The following is a 12,369-nucleotide window of genomic DNA, read 5'->3' as shown; positions in this document are numbered from 1 at the left end:
GGAGTTTGTAGTGAAAAGGTCAAATTATGTAACTGTGAGCTAAGGGAAGATCCAATAAGAGTTTGAAATAAGGAGCCTATCAGAGGTTAGGATATCATGAAAAGACCAACCATAAATCGTATTTTTGCCATCCCTCATTTGCATACAGACCAAGCAAATACTAAGGTCTTTCGTATGTGGGCGTATTTTGTGTTCTCCTCTTCGTCCTTTTAGGCTTTTGCGATGCCTGAGCCAGCCAAATCAGCTCCTGCCCCGAAGAAGGGCTCCAAGAAGGCGGTGACCAAGGCGCAGAAGAAAGATGGCAAGAAGCGCAAACGTAGCCGCAAGGAGAGCTACTCTGTCTACGTGTACAAGGTGCTGAAGCAGGTCCACCCAGACACCGGCATCTCGTCCAAGGCCATGGGCATCATGAACTCCTTCGTCAACGACATCTTCGAGCGCATCGCGGGCGAGGCGTCTCGCCTGGCGCATTACAACAAGCGCTCGACCATCACATCCAGGGAGATCCAGACGGCCGTGCGCTTGCTGCTTCCCGGGGAGCTGGCCAAGCACGCCGTGTCCGAGGGCACCAAGGCGGTTACCAAATACACCAGCTCCAAGTAAATTTTGTCATTTGAAACAACGCAAATAACTCAAGGCTCTTTTAAGAGCCACCCACGTTGTCTCAAAGGATCTGTAACTCTCCAGACTGTCTTAAAGTGGGTCGGTCAAGCAGTTAGAAAGATTATAAATAACCATCAGGGTTAAGATTTCTGACCATTGTGGTGTGAGGAAAAATGTCTATGCCCCAACCACTAATGCCAAAGAAGCTAATTTCGAGCAGCACTAAGCCTGTCCGCAAAAGTTTAATTTGCTACATATTAGCCACGTGTCTTTGCAAACGTCTGTTAAAAGGTAGGATGTCAGTTATTCTAAACTGGTTATTTTTAAGAAGCAGGGAAATCTTTTAATATTTAGTAGAAAAGTTAGTGTTTCCTAAAAGACATTTACAAAGTAAATAATCCATTTGTAAGCGTGTTTCCCTTGTTTTTCCGGGAAGAAAATGTCCAAATGTCTAGAATCTGTTTTTTACGGAAAAGGACACTACTTAAATCTGCGTAACAATCTTACCAACGTTTACATGGTTTTCCTGGTTACCTCTGAAAACAACTGACTACAACTGACTACCCACTCCCATCATGTTTTTTGGGGTTTTTTTTTTTTTTTTATCTGAAGATTGTATTTTAAGGTAGTGGCTCAGCCATTTTGTAGTCTTCTCAGTTTTACTGGGGATCTCCAGTGTACAGAGGAGTTAATACAAATTAGGTATTTCGGTTTGTCTTTCCCCTGTTAATTTATCTTCTATCAATTAGACCAAACAAAGCATATGGAAAGAAAGAAGGGAAAAATTATTCTCCCTAAATCTACACAGACTTTTGTGAATATTAAATGTTACTACATTTTGTAATGGTCCTTGTGAAGGAAATTCCCTAAAGCCTACATATAATTAAAGCATTCATTTATCACTTTCCAAGGTTAATTGTAAATACAGTTTAAAACAACGTATTCTGGAAAACAAATACATATATTTAAGAAATAGATAAGCATGGTTTAAGGAGAAATCCCCCAGCATATTTAGCCTCTTTGAACACTAAATTTGGACATGGTACTTAAACCCTTTGTGAGCATTTCCTTACCTCTAAAATGGGAATAATATTTAACAACTACTATGTGACATGCTGTGGTGATCAATATTAGCTGTTGCTAAAGCAGCTAGTTGAAGTTCTGGGCAGTTACCCTCTGGTCTGCCCACTTTAGAGTCTCAGAATCCTGAGGCCTTGAACAAGGCAGTGGGCTGGAAAGACATTTAACACCAATTAGGATTCCTTGTCTGGCACTGCGAACCATACAAACCGCTTCTAACAGGCCTGCCCCTTTTGAAAAAACAATTCTTTTCCCTGAACTGTTTTGCGGACAACTTAGTGTCTGTGACTATAAATCTTCCCTGCCTTTGATGGCCAGTTCAAGCAACATATGTGTCATTTTCCAGGGATTTTCTAGTGCCTCACTAGGATTAGAGGTATCTTTTTAATAGTCAGATGGGTTGGGTTTCAAGGCCATAAGCAAACTACTCACCTCCATTTGCCTCTCAAACTTGGTCTCTTTTTTTCTCCACACCCCCTTGGCCTCCCTCTGCCCACCAGATAACTTCCTTGCTACCTCCAGGCTTTGCTACTTAGTCCTCCTTCCATTTGGAACTTTCTCAATCTTTTTTCCCCAAGCATCCCTTACAAGTAAAGCCTTCTGGTGGTGATGGTTTAATCCCTACATCGTGTCTGACTCTTGTGACCCCATGGACTGTATCCCACCACGATCCTATGTCCATAGGATTTCCCAGACAAGAATACTGGAGTGAGTTGCCATTTCCTTCTCCAGGGGACCTTCCTGACCCAGGGATCAAACCCTGGTCTTCTGAATTAGAGTCAGATTTTTTCCCAAAATCTTCCTATGTCATTTAAAGTACCATCTCCTTCCACTACACTACAAAGGTTTTCCCAGCTTGTTTTGTTCATAACACCATCTAACAAACTGTTTTATTTGTTTTTTCTGTGCCCCTTCCAACAAAATATAAACTCCATGAACTTAGGAATACTGTTTTGTTCACCGTTGTTCACTGCTATAATTTCATAGCATCGAACAGTGCCCGGTACATGCCATGTGCTCAATTTTGTTTGTTAAATTAACATCATCGTATGAATTTATCTCCTCAAATCAGTGCCTTAGCTCCAATAACATCTGATTCTTTTCATATTTAAACACCAGAGCCCATATCTTTAAAAGAGATGACATTCCCAATGACTCCATTGATTTCTGGCTTTCAAAGTATAATCCTACAAATTACTTGCCAGCCATAAGGAGGAGAAATCAGATTTTATGAAGAAACTATTAATAATCATCCTAAACCAATGACTGACTTAGAACCTACATAATCCCCTGAACAAGTGACCCTGATATACAAATAGTATTTACATACAATGATCTATAACCTGTTTCTTGACAAGAAAATTAATGTTATTTCAGTCAAGTCTAGGGAAAATCACTTCTACTTTGTAGGGCATACAGGGTACAGAAATCAAGGAAAATAACCCCATCAGGAAACAAGCCAAACCAGGAGGACATTCTATAGGCCAGGTCTACATCAAATCAATGTCAAAAAACTAAGTGAGATCCAAGAAATCTGGAGAAAACGTGTATCAATGCATTAAGAGACCTGAGACAGAACAAAAGGGAAGACTGGATCTTCCTCTGAACAAACCAGATCTCTAAGACATTTAAGGTATAACAGGGATTTGTTCTTGTGCACCGACTATTAGGTATTTAGTTAGCCAGTGAGTATACAGGTAACTTTTTAAAACAAACAATAACAAAAACAGTGCATACTTCCTTTGAGGTAAAAAATCCTTGTCTGTATAGTACTTTTTTAAATGTCTACTTAATTTTAAGGCTAAGTACCATTTATATTGCTCATTTAAAAACATACTTCCTGTCGGCTTTTTGAATTTTTCAAACAGGAATTCAGACTATAGTGTCCTCTATACCTAATACATGGTAGCTCTCCCGGCGGGTCCATTTTAATTGTTCCCCCAATGCATGGGTACAAGTTTTAGTCGGCAGAGCCCAGCAGCAGCGCCACACGCCAGCCGAGCCCAGCAGCGCGCCCCCGCTGAGGGGAAGACCCGCCCTACTCGTGAATTCGCCTTTGTTCCGAGTGGCGCTTCCCGCCGCGGGCGCGGGCTTTCTTTGTTCCTCTGCCTCGCCGCCATCTTGAGCACAGGCCACCGCCGGGGGAGAGCCAGGCATCGCTACATCGCGGTGAGTGGAATCCGACTTCTCTGTAATATTCAAGTCCCGTGGATACTCGATTCCAAATTCGAAATATCCCAGAATTAAAGAAATCTTCTTGGGGTAGACAATGTCTCATAAAACGTTTAAACGCGCCGAAGTTATTTTTAAAACTACAGTGAACTTCCACCTCTCTAAAACTTCCTGCGTGCGTGCGTACTCAATCATGTCTGACTCTGCAATCCTATCCATGGTTATTATCTTGACAAAAATACTGGGGTGGGTTACCATGCCATCCTCCAGTGTTAAGTTCCGAGAGGTGGGCTTTGTTTAGCGGAAACAGCATAAGAGATATGCCTTAGGAAACAAGAGAAACAGCAAGTGCTAGCTAGCTCTTTCATAGAAATATGTGGGCGGCCCTGAAAAGGGCCTTTGGTGGAAATATAGAGAACGCGGGAAACCGGCAACTTAACCGCCAAAGCCGTAGAGGGTGCGGCCCTGGCGTTTCAGCGCATAGACCACATCCATGGCGGTGACAGTTTTGCGCTTGGCATGTTCAGTGTAGGTCACCGCGTCGCGGATCACGTTTTCCAGGAACACCTTCAACACGCCGCGGGTCTCCTCATAGATGAGGCCAGAAATGCGCTTAACTCCTCCACGCCGGGCCAGACGACGGATGGCGGGCTTCGTGATGCCTTGGATGTTATCGCGAAGAACCTTGCGGTGGCGCTTAGCGCCACCTTTCCCAAGGCCCTTCCCACCCTTGCCGCGTCCAGACATGGTAAAGCTGCTAAGAGAACTTTCAAAACAGCACCGAGAAAGCGGAGGCAATTCCCTTATATGAGCGGATTCCGGACCGAAGTGAGAACTGAACGCGCTTTCGCGGGCACATTCATTTAGCCTGCCAGCCCCCCCTCGTGACCCAGTTCTGGGTAACGTCACGACAACTTCGTCCCCGCCCACCGAGCGGGCCCTTCGCTCAGGATTCTCCGGTGGGTCCTTCTTCCCTAGGTGGGTAGTTTAGAACGCATTTTAAAACTGGGTCGGACTAAAGAAATTCACATTTTTTTACTAATTCTCTTTTGCTGCCTTAGGATGCTTTGGGACGGTTGCACTGGAGCCTTGGCCCACATGACCGGAACTGCTGTAACCTTCGTTGGAAATGAGGGCCCCACTTTACATCCACGTTTACGGGGCCTTCAGCACTGCTGCTCCCTCCCGGTAACAAAACCCCTTCAAATCGAAACCCCTCTCCAGAGGAGTTTAAAAGCTTCAAGATCTCACCTTTTCCATCACCAAGCCAGGGGAAATCTAACCAAAAGATTTTTTTCCCCAAAGGCAAATACATGGTTCGTTAGCGATTCTCCGGTAGAAATCTCGCCAGCAGCGCGAACCAAAGTTCCTTTCACGTCTTATTTTCGTTTTCTTCTCTGATTTTTAAAACTTGTGATTCTCATTTAATTCTCTAACCATTCCTCCTTCTGCGCCCAGTAACTTAACTCCGTATTAATGTTTACTTTTCTACTCCTTGTTTTCTCTGATTCTGGTAGCGACATTAATCCAAACTGTTGGCATCTTGTAGCCAAAGTATTGAAATAAATACCCCTCCCTGCCCCCGCCCTTACAGTTTTCTAAAGTTAGAGGCGTGCTTTCTAGTACAGTTAAGGTTATAATTAGTAATGCTGTTCGCCTGTAGAGCAGAGTGGCGCAGCGGAAGCGTGCTGGGCCCATAACCCAGAGGTCGATGGATCGAAACCATCCTCTGCTAGTTTCAGCTTTTTCTGAACTCCTGCTAGAAAGTACTCTGAAAGTAAATGTGAAAACCCTTTCCGTGATTTCTTCTGTTTGCCAAAGTAATTGTGTTATTATTGTCTCCAGCTTTCATGACAGCGTTCATTGTCTTGTGATGCTGCGAAAGTGCTGAATTAAAGAGAAAGCAGGAGTGGAAACCCAAATCTTGTTATGCTTCCTTCTATTCATAATTCAGAAAGCACTGTTTGTAAGAAATTGAGGCCATGTAGTTAGTGACAAACTAAAAATCTCCTGGGCCATCCCTGCGCAGATTCTTTACAACTACTAGAGTTTTAATCTTTGGAGTAAATAAGCAACAGTTTGAGACAGAGTGCAGAGTTCGATGACCTTAATTGTACGCTGACCTGAGAAGATCACTTCGGCCGCTACTGTAAATGTGTCTCTACCCTCTACCTTCCTTTTCAGCCTCTAACAGAACTATTCTCTATGCTTATTTTTTAAATATATGTATGGACTGGCTTTTTTTTTCTCTGTCAGAAAGAATTCCTATTCAGATATTTATGTTACATACTGTGCTGCTGCTGCTGCTAAGTCACTTCAGTCGTGTCCGACTCTGTGTGACCCCATAGACGGAAGCCCACCAGGCTCCCCCGTCCCTGGGATTCTCCAGGCAAGAACACTGGAGTGGGTTGCCATTTCCTCCAATGTGTGAAAGTGAAAAGTGAAAGTGAAGTCGCTCAGTCGTGTACGACCCTTAGCGACCCCACGGACTGCAGCCTACCAGGGATTTTCTAGGCAAGAGTACTGGAGTGGCTTGCCATTGCCTTCTCCGACATACTGTGCTAGGAACTAAGAAAATTCATTAAGTAGCCTACAGCGTAGACATGCTTTTAAAACAATATGTAACTATGTATGTACAGTACAGATATTTCTTTAAAAGATTGTACACTAAGTGCAACAGGGGAAAGGGATAATGATGTTTCCAGTAGCCCTATGACTACCCAGTAGTTGGTGATTCGCTGGAAGTATTCACATGAATCAAGATATATCCAAGGTTAAGATTTATTACAGCAAAGAAAAAAGTGTAGACACAAAAAGGAAAAGATACACAAGCAAATACTAGAGAAGCCTTCGTGTCCATCTTCAAGGATGACATGGACGCTTTTTCTTGCTTAAGTGGAAAAGTCATAAAAAGACAGACACCAATCATGCTCAAAAATCATTTTGGCTGAATTTCCAGGCCAATAATTTTCTCAAAGATAAGAGAGAGTCTCCAACAAGGCTGTGCATATATGTATATATGCAACGTTTTGGCATCCTTTATGTGCCATATACTACCTCCATAGAGTACCCAAGACCGAAATAATTGTCAGTTCTTTCACAAGGCGGTACTCCTTGGCCCCAAATAACCCCTGTAATTTCGAATTTCCATTTTTCTAAAGACAGGGCGTGGGTGGCGCGGGGACCATTGCCTTTTTGCCGTTAGGTAGTTTTCATGACGGAGAAGACAATGGCAAACCACTCCAGTACTCTTGCCTAGAAAATCCCATGGATGGAGGAGCCTGGTAGGCTGCAGTCCGTGGGGTCGCTAAGGGTCGGACACGACTGAGCGACTTCACTTTCACTTTTCACTTTCACACATTGGAGAAGGAAATGGCAACCCACTCCAGTGTTCTTGCCTGGAGAATCCCAGGGACGGGGGAGCCTGGAGGGCTTCTGTCATGGGGTCACACAGAGTCGAACACGACTGAAGTGACTTAGCAGCAGCAGCAGCAGCAGCAGCTGCATTCACAAATCAGGACCAGACAGAAAATTTACCAAGTGTCTCATGAACTATGTACTTTCGGGGACCACGTGGCCTAACGGATAAGGCGTCTGACTTCGGATCAGAAGATTGAGGGTTCGAATCCCTTCGTGGTTAGCTTTGACTTTTCACTCATGTAATAGAATTTAATAGCCATATCTCCTGGATAGGCGATCGAAAACCCTGTGTCTACGGTATCTGGAACCATTTCCTTTCTGCCCTATTTTTAAGAGGTTATTCTCAAAAACCTTCGGAGAACCAGAGTGTAGAGTGGCTGGAAATCAAAACTCTAACAAAGCTTCCAATAATTTGGGGGCCCTCACGTTCTCCCTAAATTTGGATTTGAGCTCCTGAGTTTCATCTTCACAGACTCAGCTTGTCCTTGAAAAGGGAATTCCGATCTGTAAGTAGAGCTCTCTCCAACTGAGCCCTCAGTTGGTAGCACAGGGGGAAATCTGCTTCTCCTTTCCCATGGCTTCATCCAAAGCCACAACCTCTTCTCAATTAGTCCTGAGTTCCGGTTGCTGTAATCTGTCACTGGTTTCCACTCTTCTCCTGTCTTTTCCATCTTAACTTCTTTTTTTTCCTTTGGCTTTATTGCCATCAAAAGGATGAGAACAGCTTTTACTCAAACCGACATTACGGAACAAAATATTAAGGTCATTAAAAGAGCTGGACTGTTTGCAAAGTGTGTATGCAAACAGGAAGACAGAGAAGACCACACAAAATATACAAAAACTTTTTTCTGTACCTAAATAACTGAATTTAATAATAAGTTAGGATGAAGAAAACTTAATTTCCAATGTTGAGTTCTTAGTGAAACATATGATGTTCCCAGATTCAAGTCATATGGTGGCTTAGCTCTTTTCTACTAAATATATTCCTCCTTCTTTCTCTGTTTTTTGGAAACAATAGAAGAGATTAGCACATTTAAAATCATCTTTTCCATGGGACTCTTTTTGACCCTATGGACTGTAGCCCACCGGGTTCCTCTGTCCATGGGCTTCTCCAGGCAAAAGTACTATGGGTTGCCATCTTCCCAACCCAGCCTGTGTCTCCCTCTCTTACATTGCACTGGGGGAGTGGGGTTTTTTACCCACTGAGAAGCCCCAAATAATCCTTTAATGTGTATTAAAAGAAGTGACAAATACCGTAGGTATTTTCTGTCTGAACAAAGTTTTTTTTTTCCTCCCATGTCAATATCATGCACACACACACATATACAGTATCCTGTTATTTTATGATTATCTGTTGAATGTTTACAGTGTGCAAAGTTGAGACAAGGATCTAAAAGGGTGGTACCCCTACAACCTTGTTCTCAAACAAGGTAACATGGGGATGGAGAGGCAAGAGGGCTAAGACTGCCTGCTCAGGTATCCAATATCTGTGATTATTTGTTGGCGAAAATTCAAAGGTATAAGAAAACATATTACCTAATTCCTCAAGACTCCACTTTGGCCTCCAGTCTGAATTATCGTTTCCTCAGTTTTTATTTTCCAAATAAAATGGGTTATAGTTTGTGAGCCATCTTTGAACCACATGTACCACATAATCCATATCTTATAAAATAAAATTCAAAAACAGATTTTACTGCAAAATTTGTACTTCATAGGTCTCAATTCTCATGAGCCTTTGGAAGATCTGCTGGTCTATGACAAGTGTACTTTGGAAGGATTTTCCAAGTTTCAAAAATCATAATCCCAGTCACTGGATTTGAACACGTTAGAAAGACTTTATCACCTTAACCTCTTGATCTAAAAGAACTTGGCTCCCATGAACCTTAGTAAGAAAAAGTTAGTTATATGATTTTTTTTTAAAAACAAGTAATTTATCTGGTCTCTACCTCGGTTTTCTCATCTGTAAAACAGAGACAGGTGATGGGAGGGAGGATTTTCCAAAAGATCATCTTTACGATCCCTTCAAATTTTGTTATTCCATACCATGTACTCAGCCCTTTGCTATAGTTTCCCTGTAAGGTGAAAGAAAAGAAGGGAACAGATGAGATTTTATGGGATTATGTGCTAAAATTAAGATATAAGTGGCAGAAGATGATCAAAGAAGGAAGGAAACAAATAGAGCCTGGAACTCCTGGTAAAGATCTTTGTCTAAATCCATTCATACAAAATACAAAGAGGAGAATGATGCTTTCATTTGAGAATTCACGGAAAAGGTACATGTGATGTGCCTCTTGCAAAAAGATTTTGCCACCAAGGAGCAGAGACTTTCCAGGCAGAAGTGACTGCATGAGCAAAAGCAGAGCATGTGAACAGTTTCTGCTCCTGAAAGCAGGGACCAGCGGTCAGATAAAGCTAGAGAGTCTGAGGAAGAGATTGGGGGTCACGGCGGGGCGGGTAGGGAGTGATGAGGTGTAAGGAGAGGGTTCCTTGGACCTGGAAACGTGCTGCCTGGAATTTAAAAGGCAAATATATATACAAAAACTGACGAGACAAGGAACCATGGCTGGAGATCGTTTGGGAGCAGTGAATGAAGAGAATGACCCATGGTTCTCAGCCCATGGTGCCTGCAACCACAGAGACTTCATCCTCAGGTTTACTGATTCAGCTGTGTGAAGGTGTGGCAGAAACGAGGCCCTTTTGAGAAAACTCCCTGGTAGTGTGTAATTTGCTTCCACTGTTTGGAACGCAGGCAGGAAGGAGGCGGCCAGCGGGTTGGGCGGGGTGTTGACAGACAACGGAACTCAGAAGGCCGGAAATCAGTTTTATTAGACTCCGGTGGAGAAGCAGAATAGGTGAGCACACCTGAGCCTGAGCAGAGGCAGCAGTTTCTTCTCTCATCCACGCGACGCATTTCCTAATCTCTCTATAAAAGGGGTTAAAAACATGCGTTATTGATAATGAAAGTTACACAGTTCGTCCGTAACGGAACACCGATTTATACCTTGTTCACAAGGCGCTAAAACCTCACTCCCACACTGCAGCAGGAAAGGACAGAACGACGAGGATGGGATTCGAACCCACGCGTGCAGAGCACAATGGATTAGCAGTCCATCGCCTTAACCACTCGGCCACCTCGTCACCCATATAGGTAGCTTCTGATGAAATTATATTTATCCAGACAACAGAGTTCTATTTGTGAAATTACATTATCATTATTTTTTTAACTAATGAAGAAAATATCTTTTCTCCCTATAAATGGCCCTCTTGCTTTGATAAAGGAAGAAAAAAAAAAGACCACACTCAAAGCACTAAAGAGTGTGAAAGATCTTCAAAAGGCTTAAAACTAGATATATTTTATGATCCAACAATCCCAGTTTTAGGTATTTATACAAAAGAAATGAAAACAGGATATCAAAAATATATCTTCACTCCTATGTTTATTACAACACTGTTTACCATAGTCAAGATATGGGAAAAAATTGTCAGGAAATGAATAAAGAATATGCGATGTGCGTGTGTGTGTGTGTGTGTGTGTGTGTGTGTGTGATGGAATGTTATTCAGCCACAAGAAAGAAGGAAACTACCATTCAAGACAACATGGACCTTGAGGGTGTTATGCTAAGTGAGATAAGACATACAAAGAAAGATAAATACTGTATGATATCACTTATAATATCTAAGAATACATTACCTTACATGGTAAAAGACATTTTTCAAATATGATTAAATTGAGGATTTCAAGATGGAAGAGTATCTTGGATTATCCAACTGGATCCAAAGGAGGATCCGATTCAATAGTAGGAAATGTGAATGCAGAACCAAGAAGCAATGCATGGAAAAGGCCATTAAAATTGAAAAAAGCAAGGAAATATTCTTGAAGTCTCTTAAAAATATTCTTCATTGAAGTCACCAGAAGAAACATAGCCATCTGACACCTTGATTTTAGACTTCTGAACTCCAGAACTGTAAGAAAGTAAATTTGTGTTGTTTTAAGTAACTAAATTTGTGGTCATTTGCTACAGCAGCAATAGGAAATTAATGCAGATGTTCTAAAGCACTTCCATGACTGGGGCTTATTAAGCAGGAAGAACTTTGCAGAACTTTTTCTAGAATGCCAGAGGCTTTTGTGGGGACTCTTATTTTGCTGTCATTGATATTACTGGAGGATACATGCTCAAACTTTGGTGAGAAAGTCAACAGAAGGAATTTAGAGTCCCACTGACAGCTGATATTGTTGTATTCAGAGACCAGAGGGTTAACCACTTCACCATGGGGCCTTGATATAAGTAATCTTCACAAGAAGATTTGTATCCTGGTCAGCTGATCTTTCAAAGGCTTCAGCATAGATTCAATGGGAACATTAAGAGACAGCCTCCTGTAAAGAGACAGTGGAGACTCTCAGATGACCGATAGCTTAGAATCTTATTTTATGTTTTGGACATTTTCTGGTCTGTGTGCAGAGTTTTGCAGCCTACAGAGCATTTGCCTGAGCTCCGAAGGAGAAAAGGGTCACAGGTGGGGCCTGTCTTCTGGGACTCCTATAAAGGCCTCTGATACATAAACTCTTAATCACTCAAGTACATAGTTCACTTACAGATCTGATCCACTTCATAGGAGTCCCAGAAGAAAGTAAGGAAGGATGCTTTTCCGGAGAAGGATGCCTGAATGGTAAAGTTATGCCTGGAAACCGATGTGTACTTTATGAATTTGAGGCAAACCAAGAGAAAATTGGCTGGCCACCAAAACTAAGGAAGGTCCCACCGAGATTTGAACTCGGATCGCTGGATTCAAAGTCCAGAGTGCTAACCATTACACCATGGGGCCACTATAATCTCATACCTGCTGGAAGATTTCTGAATATTCATTGAAGAGCCTGTGCTTCTATTCAGGATTTTGTGAGCTATAATTTTTATTTTAAAAATATTTATAAACAATCAGTTGTATCCCAGTCAGCAGAGAATCCGAGTGAAATGCAACGACAAAGGCTCACAGGCACTACGAATTTCTCAGGATTCAGTTCATATTAAAAACTGATGGAACTGTTTTTAGTTCCGGACCCAGAACTGAGGTCAGGGGTATAAACCGCGAATAGTC

The 12,369-nt window shown here is 42.3% G+C and overlaps 2 protein-coding genes and 4 non-coding genes across 6 annotated transcripts; 3 read left to right on the top strand and 3 right to left on the bottom strand.

The window, feature by feature from the left end:
* The first annotated feature begins 141 nt into the window (after nucleotides 1-141).
* Nucleotides 142-650, top strand: LOC129543741 (histone H2B type 1-C/E/F/G/I). The gene has a single exon (XM_055407031.2). The coding sequence runs from the start codon at nucleotides 223-225 to the stop codon at nucleotides 601-603; it is 381 nt and encodes a 126-aa protein (XP_055263006.1). The 5' UTR covers nucleotides 142-222; the 3' UTR covers nucleotides 604-650.
* Nucleotides 651-3,067: 2,417 nt separating this feature from the next.
* Nucleotides 3,068-4,661, bottom strand: LOC148774194 (histone H4). The gene has a single exon (XM_088831438.1). The coding sequence runs from the start codon at nucleotides 4,600-4,602 to the stop codon at nucleotides 4,291-4,293; it is 312 nt and encodes a 103-aa protein (XP_088687564.1). The 5' UTR covers nucleotides 4,603-4,661; the 3' UTR covers nucleotides 3,068-4,290.
* Nucleotides 4,662-5,518: 857 nt separating this feature from the next.
* TRNAM-CAU (transfer RNA methionine (anticodon CAU)) lies at nucleotides 5,519-5,590 on the top strand. Its single transcript has one exon. It is a non-coding gene; the product is annotated as a tRNA-Met (tRNA).
* Nucleotides 5,591-7,422: 1,832 nt separating this feature from the next.
* TRNAR-UCG (transfer RNA arginine (anticodon UCG)) lies at nucleotides 7,423-7,495 on the top strand. Its single transcript has one exon. It is a non-coding gene; the product is annotated as a tRNA-Arg (tRNA).
* A 2,836-nt stretch (nucleotides 7,496-10,331) lies between these two features.
* On the bottom strand, nucleotides 10,332-10,413 carry TRNAS-GCU (transfer RNA serine (anticodon GCU)). The gene has a single exon. It is a non-coding gene; the product is annotated as a tRNA-Ser (tRNA).
* Nucleotides 10,414-12,027: 1,614 nt separating this feature from the next.
* On the bottom strand, nucleotides 12,028-12,099 carry TRNAQ-UUG (transfer RNA glutamine (anticodon UUG)). The gene has a single exon. It is a non-coding gene; the product is annotated as a tRNA-Gln (tRNA).
* Between the last annotated feature and the right edge of the window lie 270 nt (nucleotides 12,100-12,369).

Source organism: Moschus berezovskii, chromosome 23 (assembly GCF_049115385.1).
Source record: "Moschus berezovskii isolate FMDL1 chromosome 23, NW_MosBer_1.0, whole genome shotgun sequence".
NCBI lineage: Eukaryota > Metazoa > Chordata > Mammalia > Artiodactyla > Moschidae > Moschus > Moschus berezovskii.
Note: the sequence above shows the minus strand (reverse complement) of the source record. Positions and strands in the feature narration are given on the sequence as shown.